The following is a 16,220-nucleotide window of genomic DNA, read 5'->3' as shown; positions in this document are numbered from 1 at the left end:
TTATAAAGAGACTTTTTCTTCTGGTCCTTATGACTCCACAGGAGATCAGCTTAGGAGGTTTTGGCCCTGGCTAGAAGAACACAGGACCGCTTTATTGACCATCACTGAAACCCCAGATATGTCTTACAGAATCCAGGTTGGGACAATCGGGTCACCTGGCCACATACCTCACTGCTCTCGGTTAGCTTCCTAAGCTTGTCATTACCTCCTCGCTGTGGAGGCCCGCCAAAGATGGAGAGCCACTGGTGGGGGTATTTGGCACTGGAAGCAGCTCTAATCCCAGCGAGTCAGCGGAAGGGTGAGACTCTGCAATTTGCACCATCTTGGGTATTTGCTGGGACTGTTCTGTTTGCTATTGTGTGTTGGTGGCTCAATAAATTATTGCCACACTCTTTTACCCTCACCCTGTGTTGTCTGAGTAGTGGTCTGCCCACCAGGAAACAGAGCAGGCATTCAGTGGTATGAGCCCTTGTCCATGCAGTCTTTCTAAAGACAACCAGGCCAGCGGACCAGAGCACCTACTGACCCATGTGTCTCCACAGAATACAAGTATGTTTTACCTCTTGTTTCATTCTCACATCCTCTTAAATTTCAAGCTTGTTATCAGGACCCTTACTCATCTAGTACAATTATATGTCACTCTGTAAAGTCTGATACATTTATCCTCTGCAGTGAAACACCTTAGTGCTATATGAAAAATATTCTTGTTATTTTTTAATATTTTGTATTTTTGCATTGCTATTGTGGGAAGCAGTCAGCATTACCTTTACTTATCACAGATTTGTTTAATCTGTAAACAAATACAATTTCCTCTCACCATCCCCAAAAACCACATCAACCTTAATGCATTCAAATCTGATCAGAAAGGTTTACTTCTTTGTAAATTAGTGACCAAATGTCATGCAAAGCATAAATCAAATTCTTGAATTAAGTCACCTGTAGTAACATTGACTGTAGACAGATTTATCTTGACATAAGAGCTGAAGGTTTTTTATGACTCCTGGTCATCAAACATGACCCCGGAATATTTTGAAATTATTGCTGGATTATTCTTAATTGCCATTATTTGCATTTTTGTTGCCTTGGGAATTTTTGTAAATATGTTCATTGTTATAATAAACCTAAATTTTTGGCAGAAATCTCAACCTCTTCAGGACATTGATATGATCATCACCAGCTTGGCCACGGCAAGGGTTATACTTCTATTTTTGGATGTTCTGTTTATTATCGACAACCTGCATGATCAATCAGGGTCCACCATGACCATGTTCCCTGAGTATACGATCACTCTGACTCTATCTGTAGAGTTCTGTAGTCTGTGGTGGGGCTCACTGCTTTGTGTCTTCTACTGTGTGAAGATCACAAATTACAGCAACAGATTCTTCATTAGACTCAAGGTAAACATCTCCAAGATGGTTCCCTGGATGCTTCTCCTCTCTGTGGTTCCATCTCTGTTGTCCAGCTTGCCTTTTACGTGGTTTCTATCTTCTTTTCAGTCTTTTAATGGCACAGACAATCCAACTGAGGTCATCAAGTCAAACTGGATTAATTACTTTATGATCTGCTTTGCAGGGACTATTATGCCATTTCTCATATTCTGCTTTTTCGTTGGACTTTTGATTGTGTCACTCCTTAGACACACCAGAAACCTGAGCAGTAGAGGTTCCGGGTTCACTGATGCGCAACGTGACATTCACTGCAGAGTCATTTGGAACATGATCTTTTTCCTCCTGTTTTATGTTTTATATTTTTTGGGTTCTAACTTATATTCCTTCAGCTTCACTTTCAAGAAACGACTATTTACTCTTCTTTTCTTTATTCTTTATGTCACCTTACCAAGTCTTCACTCAATTTCTCTGATTGTTGGCAAAAGAGAGCTAAAAAACACCATTCTTAACATTTTCTGCCGATTATGGATAAGGAATCAAATTCTTGCAGATGTGAGAAGAATTTATAAAAAAATTAACCAAAAGATTGAATGTCAGACATTAAAAAAGACACAATTACTAACGTAGCTTTACACAACTTTTTTTGGAGTTTTATATTTCTACACATTTTTTTGAGTAGCTTAAATGTACCTCAAAGTAGTAATTTTTAATAACGATGGAATGGAATGCATTAAAATATTGTAAATTTGCTACATTATTACTTTTCCTACTGTTATGCTTATCAAAATAACAAATTTGTTTATAAAAATAAATTGTATCTGCATTATTTTTGTTTGGTTCTTTTTTATTTTTTACAAATTTCTGGAACATTTTATAGCCCTATTGAGAGTCACATTTTGTACATTAATGTATTGGTTTGAGATAGGTGAATCAAATAGTCCTTGAATTAAAAAAAAAACACGAAAATCAGATTGTTTAATAAATTACATAGAACATTTTACTGGATTATAGAAGGTTAAGAAGTTAAAAATATACAGTTTGTTTTTAGCATGTAAAAAATCACAGCAAGAAGGATTATTTCAAAACTTTATACAGCTTTAATGTCACCTAGAATATGTACAAATCCATTGAGAAACAAACTGACATCATTTTAATGGAGAAAATAAAAATAACAGAACTAAAATAATGTGGCTGCATAAGTCTGAACAACCTCCTATAATTAAGGTTGTGGTTGTGATCAGAATTAGCCAATAACATTTAGTGTATAAATCAGACGACTGCAATCAGATTAAAAAAAAAAAATCATATGTGACAATGTCATCAAGAAGTGGCTTAAATTTGGTACAATAGTGACTTTACTTACATCCGAAAATCTAGAAAATTGATGAAAAAGTAAGAAGAAAATTTGTGTGGGGAACAGTCAAGAGGTGTACAGCCACATTAAAGTACCTGCAGGTATATATAGTTAGTACTGGGTGTGTACTCCATGCAACAACAATCCCAAGACAGAAGTTTTTCCCTTCCATAGAAAAGCATCGAAGCCCAGCTATGTTCTTCCAAAACCTCCATCAAGTAAGACAAAAGCATGTGGGAACCTGTCATCGTCTGATAATTCTCATGGGGAACTTTTATTCCAAAATGTATGTTTGGCAAAAAAAGACAACTCTATGAATCACCAAAGGAACAACATACCCACAGTAAAACATGGTGGATGCAAAATTATGCTTTTGGACTGCTTTTCAGCAGCTGTAGCTAGGGCTTTAGAAGACAGGGATAAAATTATGAACAGAACAAAACAACAGTTAATTTTGCAACAAAACCTTGAGGCCTCTGCTATAAATCTGATGATGGAGAGGAATTTAACCTTTCAGTAAATAGCAATCTTAAGCATGTCTCCGAATAAACAAAAGAAATTTGATCGCCAAAAGCAAATCAAAGTTTTGGAATTGACAAGTTGGAGTCCAGTCTTGAATTCAATGAAAACCACATTAATTTAGTTACTTTTTTTTCCACCTGAACAAATGTCAGCTTATTTTTCAATTAAATTGTGCAGATTATGGGTGACATTAATGTTGTGAAAGGGTATGTTAACATGACATTTTATCAGGGGTGTGTAGACTGTTTCTGTTCACATTATAAGTTTATTTAACTGATCCATTTCTGTCCCACTACACAGACTTATTCCAGTTTCCTTTAACAGTTCTTATGCTTACTAGACCTTGCAACATCATATCATCTATTGACCCAGTCAACACCAGAGGTGTGAAAGATGCAGCTAAAGGCTGAACCAAAGGAGGTGACCTGACCAGAGAAGGCGCACACGGGAGGAAAAGTGAGGGCCGAGCGACTGTATGCTCTTGGATATGTAATGATGTTAGAATTAAATTATTCACATTTGATTAACATGAATTAAATTCAATAAGCATTGAATTTCCTTGCCAAATTCGAGCACACCTGCCTAATTCGATTTCAATTTTTGGCAATTGAGAGCAGAAAAATGTAATCCTTAGCGTTCTCCATTGGTAAAGAATAAATTGCAAACTCTTAGCCAATAATTTTATGACCTTGTAATAAACTTTTATTTGCTCTGTATGTTTTATTTTGCTTTAATTAATAATAATAATAATAATAATTATTATTTTTATTTATATAGCGCCAACATATACAATTTACACTTTACAATTAAGCGGGGACAATAAACTCAGTACAAGTTAAGACAATTTAAAAATTTAAACCGTGACATTAGGAGTGAGGTCCCTGCTCGCAAGCTTACAATCTACAAGGGGGGGGGGGGGGGACACAATAGGTGAAAAGTGCTCGTTATTTCTGGTCTGGAAATTATAATAAATAGGGATTTTCATATAAAAGCTGCATGATCCGGTCATCAGCCCGTGTGTTTAAGTGCAATAGTCAAGTATCAAGTGCAGTTATCATGTGCATGGAGGGTGTGGAGACAGATGAATAGTAGGGTGCAGATTCAGAGTAATATTTGGAAGGAGGGAACAGGGCAAAGTTAGTTTACTGAGTAGCTGATGTAGTAGGCTTGTTTGAAGAGATGGGTTTTTAAAGCGCACTTGAATAGGTCGGGGCTAGGTATCAGTCTGATTGTCTGGGGAAGTGCATTCCAGAGAGCTGGCGCAGCACGAGAGAAGTCTTGGAGACGGAGGTGCGAGGTTCAGATTATGGGGGATGTTAGTCTTAGGTTGTTTGTAGAACGGAGGGCACGTGTAGGGAGATAGACAGAGATGAGAGAGGAGATATAAGGCGGTGCAGAACTGTGGAGGGCTTTGTGGGTGAGAGAGATGAGTTTGTACTGGACCCTTTAGCGAATGGGTAGCCAGTGTAATGACTGGCCCAAGATGGAGGCATCGGTGAAGCGGCTGGACAGAAATATGACCCTGGCTGCCGCATTCAAGATGGATTGGAGAGGAGAAAGTTTGGAAAGAGGAAGACCGATCAGAAGAGAGTTGCAGTAGTCCAGACGAGAATGAATAAGAGCGACAGTAAGAGTCTTAGCAGTTTCAAATGTGAGAAAAGGTCGGATTCTGGAGATGTTTTTAAGATGCAGGTGACAGGAGCGAGTGAGTGATCGGATATAGGGAGTAAAGGAAAGTTCGGTGTCGAACATGACCCCAAGACAGCGGGCTTGCTGCTTGAGAGTTATGGATGAACCTTCCAGGGTAATTTCGATGTTGGGTAGAGTCAGGTTCGTAGAAGGGAGAAACACAAGTAGTTCAGTTTTGGAGAGATTTAGTTTCAGATAGAGGGAGGACATGATGTTAGAGACAGCAGACAGACAATCCTTGGTATTTTGAATTAGGGTAGGGGTGATGTCGGGGGAAGAAGTGTATAATTGGGTGTCGTCAGCATAGAGATGGTACTGGAACCCAAATCTGCTGATTGTTTGTCCAATAAGGGCAATGTATAGAGAGAAAAGGAGGGGGCCCAGGACTGAGCACTGCGGAACCCCAATAGTAAGGGGACGAGGAGAGGAAGAGGAGCCAGCAAAAGATACAGTGAAGGAGCGGTCAGAGAGGTAGGAGGAGAACCAGGTGGGCTGTGTCCTTGAGGCCTATGGAGCGGAGCATAGTGAGAAGGAGCTGGTGATCCACAGTATCAAATGCGGCAGATAGATCCAGGAGAATCAGCAGAGAGCAATGACCTTTGGATTTAGCTGTTATTAAATCATTAGAGACTTTAGTGAGGGCAGATTCAGTGGAGTGTAAAGAGCGGAAACCAGATTGTAAGGGGTCAAGAAGAGAGTTATCCGAGAGATAGCGGATTAGACGGGAGTGGACTAAGCGTTCCAGGAGTTTAGAGATGAAGGAAAGGTTAGAGACAGGTCTGTAATTAGCCGTGCAGTTCTGGTCCAGGGATGGCTTTTTAAGTAAAGGGGTAATGATGGCATGTTTAAATGAGGAGGGAAAGATACCTGAAGAAAGAGAGAGGTTAAATATTTTAGTCAGGTTAGTGGTGACCACTGGTGAGAGAGACTGCAGGAGAGGTGAAGGAATGGGGTCACTATTGCAGGTTGTAGGCCGAGCAGAAGTGAGGAGCTTGGAAACTTCTTTTTCTGAAACAGGCTCAAAGATGTCTAGTGAGCTTGAGGTGTGGCAGGGAAGGGGATCCAGGCACTGAGGAGATTGGGCTGAGATATCCTGATGGATGTGGTTGATTTTTTCTAGGAAGTAAGTGGCCAGATCCTCACCACTGAGGTTCGTGATGGGGGCCTGTACTTTAGGTTTCAGGAGGGAGTTTAAGGTTTCAAAAAGTCGTTTTGGGTTGTTGGATAGTGAGGTGATGAGGGTGGTGAAGTAGGATTGTTTGGCCAGAGAAAGGGCAGAGTTATAGGTTTTGAGCATGAACTTATAGTGGATGAAGTCTTCTGCTAAGAGAGATTTTCTCCACTGCCGCTCTGCACACCTTGAGCAACGCTGAAGAAAGCGGGTTTGCAAAGTGTGCCAGGGCTGCCGTTGTTTGTGTCGGGTCTTTCTGCGTGTAGAAGGTGCTGCTTCATCCAGGGAATTCTTCAGTGTAATATTGAAGTGTGACAATGCTAAGTTTGGACAGGAGAGGGAGGAGATGGGGGCTAAAGATGTGTGGAGGTTGTCCATAAGCTGCTGGGTATTAATGGAACGTGTATTCCGATAAGTGTGGTAAGTGGGGGTGTCCTGGGTGAGGACAGAATTCTTGACAGAGAAGGAAAGAAGGTTGTGATCCGAGAGCGGGAGAGTGGAGTTAGTAAAGTCGTGCAGCGATCCGGGACGGGAGAAAACCAGGTCCAGAATATTCCCGTCCTCATGCGTAGGAGAATTAGTAAACTGTGAGAGGTTGAATGAAGAAGTTAGAGAGAGAAGATGAGAGGCAGATTGGGAGAGGGGATCATTGATGGGGATGTTAAAGTCTCCCATGATGAGGGTGGGGATGTCACAGGATAGAAAGTGAGTAAGCCAGATGGCAAAGTGGTCTAGAAACAGGCGGGAGGAGCTGGGAGGGTGATAAACAACTGCCACCCGCAAGGAGAAGGGTTTAAAGAGTCTGACGGCATGGACTTCAAAAAGAAGGAAATGTAAGTGAGGGAACCGGGGGGATGACCTGGAAAGCACATTGTGATGAAATGAGCAAACCAACACCCCCACCATGTCTGTTCTCAGGTCTGGTGGTATGTGAAAATTTCAGCCCACCAAACGAGAGAGCAGCAGCGGCGGTGGTGTCTGAATGCTGGATCCAGGTTTCTGTAATAGCCAGGAGGTTAAGGGAATTAGAGAGGAAAAGATTGTGAATGTAAGTTAGTTTGTTACACACAGACCGTGCATTCCAGAGAGCACAGTGGAAAGCAATAGGACAAGGCATGCACTGAATGTTAATAAGATTAGCAGGGTTTCTGTATGTAGCTGGAGGAGAGTAATGTATGCTGGTGGAGGGGGGCCAGGGTTTGGGGAAATGTCACCTGCAACTAGTAGAAGGAGAAAAAACAGAAATAGCAGGTGGTGGGATGATTTGTATGAACGTTTTGAGTGCTGCATGGCGGTAGTGGCTGGTTTGGAGTGGGTAAGAAATGTCAGTAGAGCCTCAGAGTTATACATGGGTGAGGGGAGGATGGAGGGGTGGATATAGAGAGAGTGCCCAGAATGTGTTAAAGGGTGGGCGAGTTGTGAGAAAGCAGAAGTAAAAACAAATAAGAAGCAGATTGAAATGACCAATGCATAATGTATTATGACTGACCAAGAAGCATGTTTGTTAGAATAACTTATGCACCTTACCTGTCTCCTGCCCTGTCCAACTGCCATTGTATAACTGCCATGCAGTTAATTGTATTCCATTTAATATTTTTATCCCTGTTAAAGGTTTCCCTTCACTGTAATATGTTAACACCTTTACCTATGCTATTATCGTTGAAAAACAGATAGTGTACATAGTAATACATCAATTAATTTCATCCTTTCTTAGGATGCTTGATTTTCCTTCAAGCCCTTTTTGAATGACACAATTACTGTATACTTATCAGTATCTCCTCTTGTGGTAGGCTACTTCATAGTTTAACTACTGTAAGTGACTGGTGAGTGTGGGAAAGAAAGGAGTGAGGCGAATGCAAGGAAGCACGGGGTTCATGCACTAATTGGTATCGCTGGTGCTTCTGAAGGACAGAACCGTGACTGTAACTTTGATAAAGAAGGGTGCTTTTCTGAACAAATTACAGTATTTTCTTATAAGGGCACATCTGTGAAACTGGACGAACATGTTACAGTAGATAGCGTACAATGCGTAAAACAACTGATTGATGTGGCTTGCATCCTAACGTGTATACCTGTGTAGAAGACATCACATCCTGTTGTGAGGTCTGTCAGAGGCCATCAGCTCAAAAAGATTACCCTGTACAGACTTGGAACTAACTAAACCCTCTAGCAGATCCAACAGGAAGTCAAGTCTTCCCCCTTTAACAACTATTCAGGAATTTTTAACACTAAAGAACCCCCCCGTCTTGGATGGTAGGTGTATGAATTACATAGTTACATAGTTACATAGTTACATAGTTATTAAGGTTGAAGGAAGACTGTAAGTCCATCTAGTTCAACCCATAGCCTAACCTAACATGCCCTAACATGTTGATCCAGGGGAAGGCAAAAAAACCCCATGTGGCAAAGAGTAACTCCACCATGGGGAAAAAAATTCCTTCCCGACTCCACATACGGCAATCAGACTAGTTCCCTGGATCAACGCCTTATCAAGGAATCTAGTGTATATACCCTGTAACATTATACTTTTCCAGAAAGGTATCCAGTCCCCTCTTAAATTTAATTAATGAATCACTCATTACAACATTATACGGCAGAGAGTTCCATAGTCTCACTGCTCTTACAGTAAAGAATCCGCATCTGTTATTATGCTTAAACCTTCTTTCCTCCAGACGTAGAGGATGCCCCCTTGTCCCTGTCTCAGGTCTATGATTAAAAAGATCATCAGAAAGGTCTTTGTACTGTCCCCTCATATATTTATACATTAAAATAAGATCACCCCTTAGTCTTCGTTTTTCCAAACTAAATAGCCCCAAGTGTAATAACCTATCTTGGTATTGCAGACTCCCCAGTCCTCTAATAACCTTGGTCGCTCTTCTCTGCACCCGCTCCAGTTCAGCTATGTCTTTCTTATACACCGGAGACCAGAACTGTGCACAGTATTCTAAGTGTGGTCGAACTAGTGACTTGTATAGAGGTAAAATTATGTTCTCCTCATGAGCATCTATGCCTCTTTTAATACATCCCATTATTTTATTTGCCTTTGTAGCAGCTGCCTGACACTGGCCACTGAATATGAGTTTGTCATCCACCCATACACCCAGGTCTTTTTCATTGACGGTTTTGCCCAGAGTTTTAGAATTAAGCACATAGTTATACATCTTATTACTTCTACCCAAGTGCATGACCTTACATTTATCCCCATTAAAGCTCATTTGCCATTTATCAGCCCAAGCTTCTAGTTTACATAAATCATCCTGTAATATAAAATTGTCCTCCCCTGTATTGATTACCCTGCAGAGTTTAGTGTCATCTGCAAATATTGAAATTCTACTCTGAATGCCCCCTACAAGGTCATTAATAAATATGTTAAAAAGAAGAGGGCCCAATACTGACCCCTGTGGTACCCCACTGCTAACCGTGACCCAGTCCGAGTGTGCTCCATTAATAACCACCCTTTGTTTCCTATCCCTGAGCCAGCTCTCAACCCACTTACACATATTTTCCCCTATCCCCATTACTCTCATTTTATGTAACAACCTTTTATGTGGCACCGTATCAAAAGCTTTGGAAAAGTCCATATACACTACGTCCACTGGGTTCCCTTGGTCCAGTCCGGAACTTACCTCTTCATAGAAGCTGATCAAATTAGTCTGACATGAACGGTCCCTAGTAAACCCGTGCTGATACTGGGTCATGAGGTTATTTCTCTTCAGATACTCCAGCATAGCATCCCTTAGAATGCCCTCCAGGATTTTACCCACAGTAGAGGTTAAGCTTACTGGCCTATAATTACCGAGTTCAGTGTTTGCCCCTTTTTTGAATATTGGCACCACATTTGCTATACGCCAGTCCTGTGGTACAGACCCTGTTATTATGGACTCATTAAAGATTAAAAATAATGGTCTATCAATGACTGTACTTAGTTCCTGCAGTACTCGGGGGTGTATCCCATCCGGGCCCGGAGATTTGTCAATTTTAGTTATTTTTAGACGCCGCTGTACTTCCTGCTGGGTTAAGCAGGTGACATTTAATGGGGAATTTTTATCACTAGTCATTTTGTCTGCCATGGGATTTTCTTTTGTAAATACTGATGAAAAAAAGTCATTTAGCATATTGGCTTTTTCCTCATCCTCATCCACCATTTCACCCAGACTATTTTTAAGGGGGCCAACACTATTATTTTTTAGTTTCTTACTATTTATGTAGTTAAAGAATATTTTGGGATTATTTTTACTCTCTCTGGCAATGAGTCTCTCTGTCTCAATCTTTGCTGCCTTGATTTGCTTTTTACAGAATTTATTTAATTTTCTGTATTTATTTAATGCCTCCTCACTACCTACTTCCTTTAATTCTCTAAATGCTTTCTTTTTGTCCCTTATTGCGCCCCTTACAGCTCTATTTAGCCATATTGGTTTCCTCCTATTTCTAGTATGTTTATTCCCATACGGTATATACTGTGCACAGGTCCTATCCAGGATGCTAATAAATGTCTCCCATTTTCTTTGTGTATTTTTGTGTCTCAGGATATCGTCCCAGTTAATTGCACCAAGATCCTCTCTCATACGTTGGAAATTTGCCCTCCTGAAGTTTAGTGTCCTTGTCACCCCCCTACTACCCATCTTATTAAAGGTTACATGAAAACTTATTATTTTGTGATCACTATTCCCCAAGTGACCCCCAACCCTTATATTTGATATGCGGTCTGGCCTGTTGGTTAATATTAGGTCTAGCAGTGCCCCCCTCCTTGTTGGGTCCTGAACCAGTTGTGAAAGGTAATTGTCTCTCATAGTTGTCAAAAACCGATTACCTTTGCTGGAACTGCAGGTTTCTGTTCCCCAATCTATTTCAGGGTAGTTGAAGTCCCCCATAATAATGACTTCTCCTTGAGTCGTAGCTTCATCTATTTGCTTTACGAGGATATTCTCCATTGCTTCCATTAGTTTTGGAGATTTATAACAAACCCCTATCAGTAATTTATTATTTTTTCCCCCTCCCCTTATCTCCACCCACAGGGACTCTACATTTTCATTAAATTCACCTATATTATCACGCAGGATGGGTTTTAAGGAAGATTTTACATATAGACACACCCCTCCCCCTCGCTTATCTGTACGGTCATTTCTGAACAGGCTATAGCCCTGCAAGTTAACAGCCCAGTCATGGCTCTCATCCAGCCACGTCTCAGATATCCCCACCATATCATAATTATGCTCCAACAACATTAGTTCTAATTCGTCCATTTTGTTGGCGAGGCTTCTGGCATTAGTATACATGAATGGTTGCTGATCCGCATTTTACACCTGTTCCATCTCATATGGGCCAGCTTCCGACAATATATTGGAATTGTGACCAGTTATTGGTAAGTATGGCTGCTCTTTTATCTGTGATGCGTTTGGATATGGTATCATTTTTAGTGAATTGCTTTTCAGTTTTCACATAGGGACTTGCAAGGACCAATGACGTGGGTTGCGAGCTTGTGCATTTTGGCCAAAATATCATCTAATGCCTTAAATATTATTTTTGTTTTTACAAAATGTTGCCAGGCCTTGCAATATGGGTGGGGGATTATAGGGTGTCTTTCATTATGGGGTTCACTTATAAATTTGCTAAAAAGACCCCATGATGTAATTGCATGGGCATCATGAATATGCTGTACGCAGGATCAGCATTGCCGCAGACTAACCAGGGGAAGCAGAGTTTTCCTGGAAGATAAATGTCTCTTTTACTGGAGAGAAGATAGAACATTGCAATAGTTCCAATTGTATGAGCAGTGGTTTTATCATGTGATCATGAGTTTATCTTACCTGAGACTGTAAATGACAAGAGAAGGACTATAGATGACTAGAACTGCCTGTGGTGAGAGACTGTATACAATTGGTAGACACCTGCCGAGGTCCTTGAGTGCCAACTGCGGCTTGGAGAGGCGGTATCATGACCGACACCCTGTGTTTTCACGGAGGACACTGTTAGTAAACAGATCACTGTATCCCTACTACCACATGTTAATGTGCATTTACTCAGTTATTGATAGCAGCAAATATATTGTATTTGTCTTATGTTAATACCTGTCGCGAGTGTGTCACGTCCTCCTGGGCGATCTGGGGTTAGAAAATCATTAGGTATTGTGAATTGTGCATCTTCCATTTAACCTGTGTGTTTTGTGTTCCATATTAAATGGATTTCATTTCCTTTGGTGCTAAAGAGGTTAACAACCCTTTCTATGCTGTTAGAAACATGCAGCTCCATTTCACAGCTGCTACTGACCTGGTCATTTCCTCTCTCTCTCTGTAAATAAGTAATAACATATTCATTTAAAACCACTGATTCCGTGTCTTTTGTGTCACTGCATCTTTATAACTGTTTAAATCACAGTTAGAAGATGCAGCGACAGAGATAGAAGCAGGGTGCGAGTGCTGCGCTCACCACTCCCACAGCGTCTATCACAATGGATCCAGGATATCTTCAAATGGCGGCGACGCAAGAAACTGTAATACATAACTGCAGAGAAGTGAGTGCAGCTCCAGTGTCCTGTGACTTCCAGTTTATGACTCCTCTCAAACAAAACATCACAGGACGTGTGAAGTAAAGAACAAAACTTATTTGGAGATTAGATAAATAACGGAAAATGTGGGAAATTTTATAGCAAAGCTGATTACAAAAGTGATTAGTGAGGAAAGTTAGATATTTACAAAAAATATTTTAGGCGCTGGACCAACCCTTTGAGGCGTCTTACATCTAAGTTGGAAAAGGCAAATAATTCCACTTTCTTGTGTCTTCCATTTTATTTACTGCATATACGTGAGTATAAGCTGACCCGAGTATAAGCCAAGGCACCTAATTTTGCCACAAAATACAGGGTAAACTTATTGACTTGAGTATAAGCTGGGTATGCATTGTCCCCTCATTCCTGTCCTGGTATGCATGGCTCTCCCATCGCTGTCCTTGTATGCACGGCTCCCCTGTCCCGGTTCTTGTATACATGGCTCCCCTGTCTCTGTCCTTGTATGCATGGCTCCCCTGTCTTGGTCCTTGTATGCATGGCTCCCCCATCCCAGTTCTTGTATGCATGGCTCCCCGTTCCAGTTCTTGTATGCATGGCTCCCCCGTCTTGGTCCTTGTATGCATGGCTCCCCCATTGCGGTCCTTGTATGCATGGCTTATTATCCCCTATCCTTGTATGCATGGTTTCTATTAAAAAAAAACAAAAAACATCCTATTCACCCTCCTGCATGCCCTCGCAGCATCATGTTCGTTCCGTCACCAGCAGCTCTTTCTGCAGAGCGATTACATGGCCCTGCTCATTAAGGCAATGAATATTCACTCCACATCTATGGGAGTGGAGAGGCGTGCATATTCATTACCTTAATGAGTGTGGCAACGTGATCGCCTGGCTAGAAATGCTGCTGGTGCTGGAACGAACGAGATGCATCGAGGGCACACAGGAAGGTGAGTAGGATGTGTGCTGGAAGCCGGTGATTGTGGCTGCGGGTGTCAATGTGCACGTTATAAGAGAAATTAATATTAATTTCTCTTTATCAGCGTCACAGGTTTTATCCACAGCCGTCGGTTCTTGCCTCTGTGACCCGCTGCTCCGCCACTCCTCCTCCTCCTCCACCGACCTTCTGGGACAATTGACTTGTGTATAAGCCAAAGGGAGCATTTTTAGCACAAAAAAAGGGCTGAAAAACTCGGCTTATATACGGTAATAATCTAAATAATTATCTTCACATCTTTGGGAAATCTTATGGTCTAAAACACAAAACTAGATTACTTTTGAATGTTATAGCAGAAGTAGTTTGTAAGATAACACAGCCCTAAACTAAAACCTTTATTTGACATGTAAGCCAAACATAGAATAAGTCCAACAATGCAGAGATGATCCCATAAGGCTTAACTTTTCTTTAATCATGGTTAGCATAAGGTGTAAAATTATACAGAAGCCCATGAACTGTACTGGGTATTTTTTCATGTCATATTTACAGATATTAGATATTGGTGTATTGAGCTGACACGAGTGATGTTCCGACTCTATACGCAGCCGGTGCAGTATTATACAGCTAGAACCATCCTATAACAATTACACTACATTCATGCGGCCACATTTTCGGTCCTAGTGCTGCACTTGGAAAGAAATGAAAGCACATAAACACCACTCAATCCACTGTTAGTGACTGGTGCAATTTTTTTCATGGATTGACTCTACGCGTGAAAAAAATCATAGCATGCACTAGTATCTTCCATGTGTTGAATAGGACTCTTCCAGTCAAGTGTATGGGTGCAAAAAAATCAAATTTAAACGTAAGCCACCTTATAGCATCTGATTTTTAAGGATACATTGGAATTCTTTAATATAGGAAACTGTAAATGACCTTGTAAACTTTTGATTACTGCTGTTGTATAAAAATGGATTTCGTATGAATTGCATACGGATGACAATTGAGATGAAAATCATCCGTTTTCTTTCCTCAAATATGACAGTTTTTTTAAATGCTCATGTGAACCCAGCCTTATGGGCAGAGCAATAACTTAACCACTTAAATTGGGGCCAATCATGATTACAGCATCTATGTACTCAGACACAGGGGCAGATCCCTTTATCACCACATTGGACTTTCCCCTATCATGTTTGTAGCGTGTCAATGGATTTTCATGGTAGTCAAGGGTCTAGCAAAAGCCCCTGTTTCTGCCATCTGTATGCTCTTATAAAACATTGGCATAGGTAAGAAGACAATATATTGCACAATTAACCCCTTAACGACCAGAGGTTTGTTGTTGCGTTTTTGTTTTTCGCTCCCCTTCTTCCCAGAGCTATAGCTTTAATTATTTTTCAGTCAAAATGGCCATGTGAGGGCTTGTTTTTTGCGAGATGAATTGCACTTTTGAACATCATTGGATTTAACATATCGTGTACTGGAAATAGGAAAAAAAAATTCCAAGTGCGGTGAAATTGCAAAAAAAGTGCAATCCCCACAGTTGTTTTTTTTTTGTTTTTTTTAACCATGCTCAATAAATGCTAAAACTGACCCGCCATTATGATTCTCCAGGTTATTACGAGTTCATAGACACCAAACATGTCTAGGTTCTTTTTATTTAAGTGGTGAAAAAAAATTCTAAAGTTGGTTAAAAAAAATGTGTGCCATTTTCCAATACCCGTAGCGTCTCCATTTTTCGTGATCTGGGGTCGGGTGAGGTCTTATTGTTTGCGTGCCGAGCTGATGATTGTAATAATACCATTTTGGTTCAGATATGATCTTTTCATCGCCTGTTATTGCATTTTAATGCAATGTTGTGGCTACCAAAAAAACATTATTCTGGCATTTTGACTTTTTTTTCTCATTACGCAGTTTAACGATCAGGTTAATTCTTTTTTTTATTGATAGATCGGGCGATTCTGAACATGGCGATACCAAATATGTGTATATTTGATTTTTTTTTTATTTTATTTTGAATGAGGATAATGGGGGGTAATTTTAATTTTTATATTTTTTTATTATTTTAATATTTTTAAAAACATTTTTTACTTTTTGCATGCTTTAATAGTCTCCATAGGAGACTGGAAGATGCAGTACTTTGATCTGCTCTGCTACACACAGGTGATGATCAGATCGCCTGTGTGTAGCAGAAATGCTCAATTTCTATGAGTGCCAACCATCGGGCGGCGCTTATAGCAATCCAGCAATGACAACCATAATGACAACCATAGAGGTCTGCTGGAGACCTTTGGTTGTCATGCCAACCCATTGTGACCCACGATCATGTGACGGGGTCACCAAATGGCGGGTTTAGTGACACACTTCCTGTATGCACGAGTTAAATGCTGCTGCCAAAGATTGATTGCAATTCCACCCGTGGCTGTTTCAGGCACATGTCAGCTGTATATGTCAGCTGACATGTGCCTGGAAAGGTGCGGGCTCAGCACCAGAGCCAGCACCAAACAGGTGGAGTCTAAAATACTATTGCTCCAGATGTCAGAAAGGGGTTAATTTACACATTTAAAGAGCCTCTGACATGCCAAAATAGCAGAAACCCCCACAAGTGATCCTATTTTGCAAGCTACATCTCTCAAGGAATTCACCTAGGGGAGTAGTGAGTA

The 16,220-nt window shown here is 40.7% G+C and overlaps 1 protein-coding gene across 1 annotated transcript; it reads left to right on the top strand.

Annotated features, from left to right (window-relative positions):
• The first annotated feature begins 1,013 nt into the window (after positions 1–1,013).
• Positions 1,014–3,674, top strand: LOC143804069 (taste receptor type 2 member 3-like). The gene is made up of 2 exons (XM_077281809.1): positions 1,014–1,662; positions 3,565–3,674. Exons 1-2 carry the CDS (start codon positions 1,014–1,016, stop codon positions 3,672–3,674), a joined length of 759 nt encoding a protein of 252 aa, XP_077137924.1.
• Positions 3,675–16,220: the final 12,546 nt, after the last annotated feature.

Source organism: Ranitomeya variabilis, chromosome 2, assembly GCF_051348905.1.
Source record: "Ranitomeya variabilis isolate aRanVar5 chromosome 2, aRanVar5.hap1, whole genome shotgun sequence".
Lineage (NCBI taxonomy): Eukaryota > Metazoa > Chordata > Amphibia > Anura > Dendrobatidae > Ranitomeya > Ranitomeya variabilis.
Note: the sequence above shows the minus strand (reverse complement) of the source record. Positions and strands in the feature narration are given on the sequence as shown.

Bases quoted from the DNA above. Each gene is read 5' to 3' on its own strand.
- LOC143804069 (XM_077281809.1), top strand. From the start codon at position 1,014: ATGACCCCGGAATATTTTGAAATTATTGCTGGATTATTCTTAATTGCC. The intron at 1,663-3,564 runs GTTCCGGGTTCA...CCCACTACACAG, and splicing joins CAGAAACCTGAGCAGTAGAG to ACTTATTCCAGTTTCCTTTA.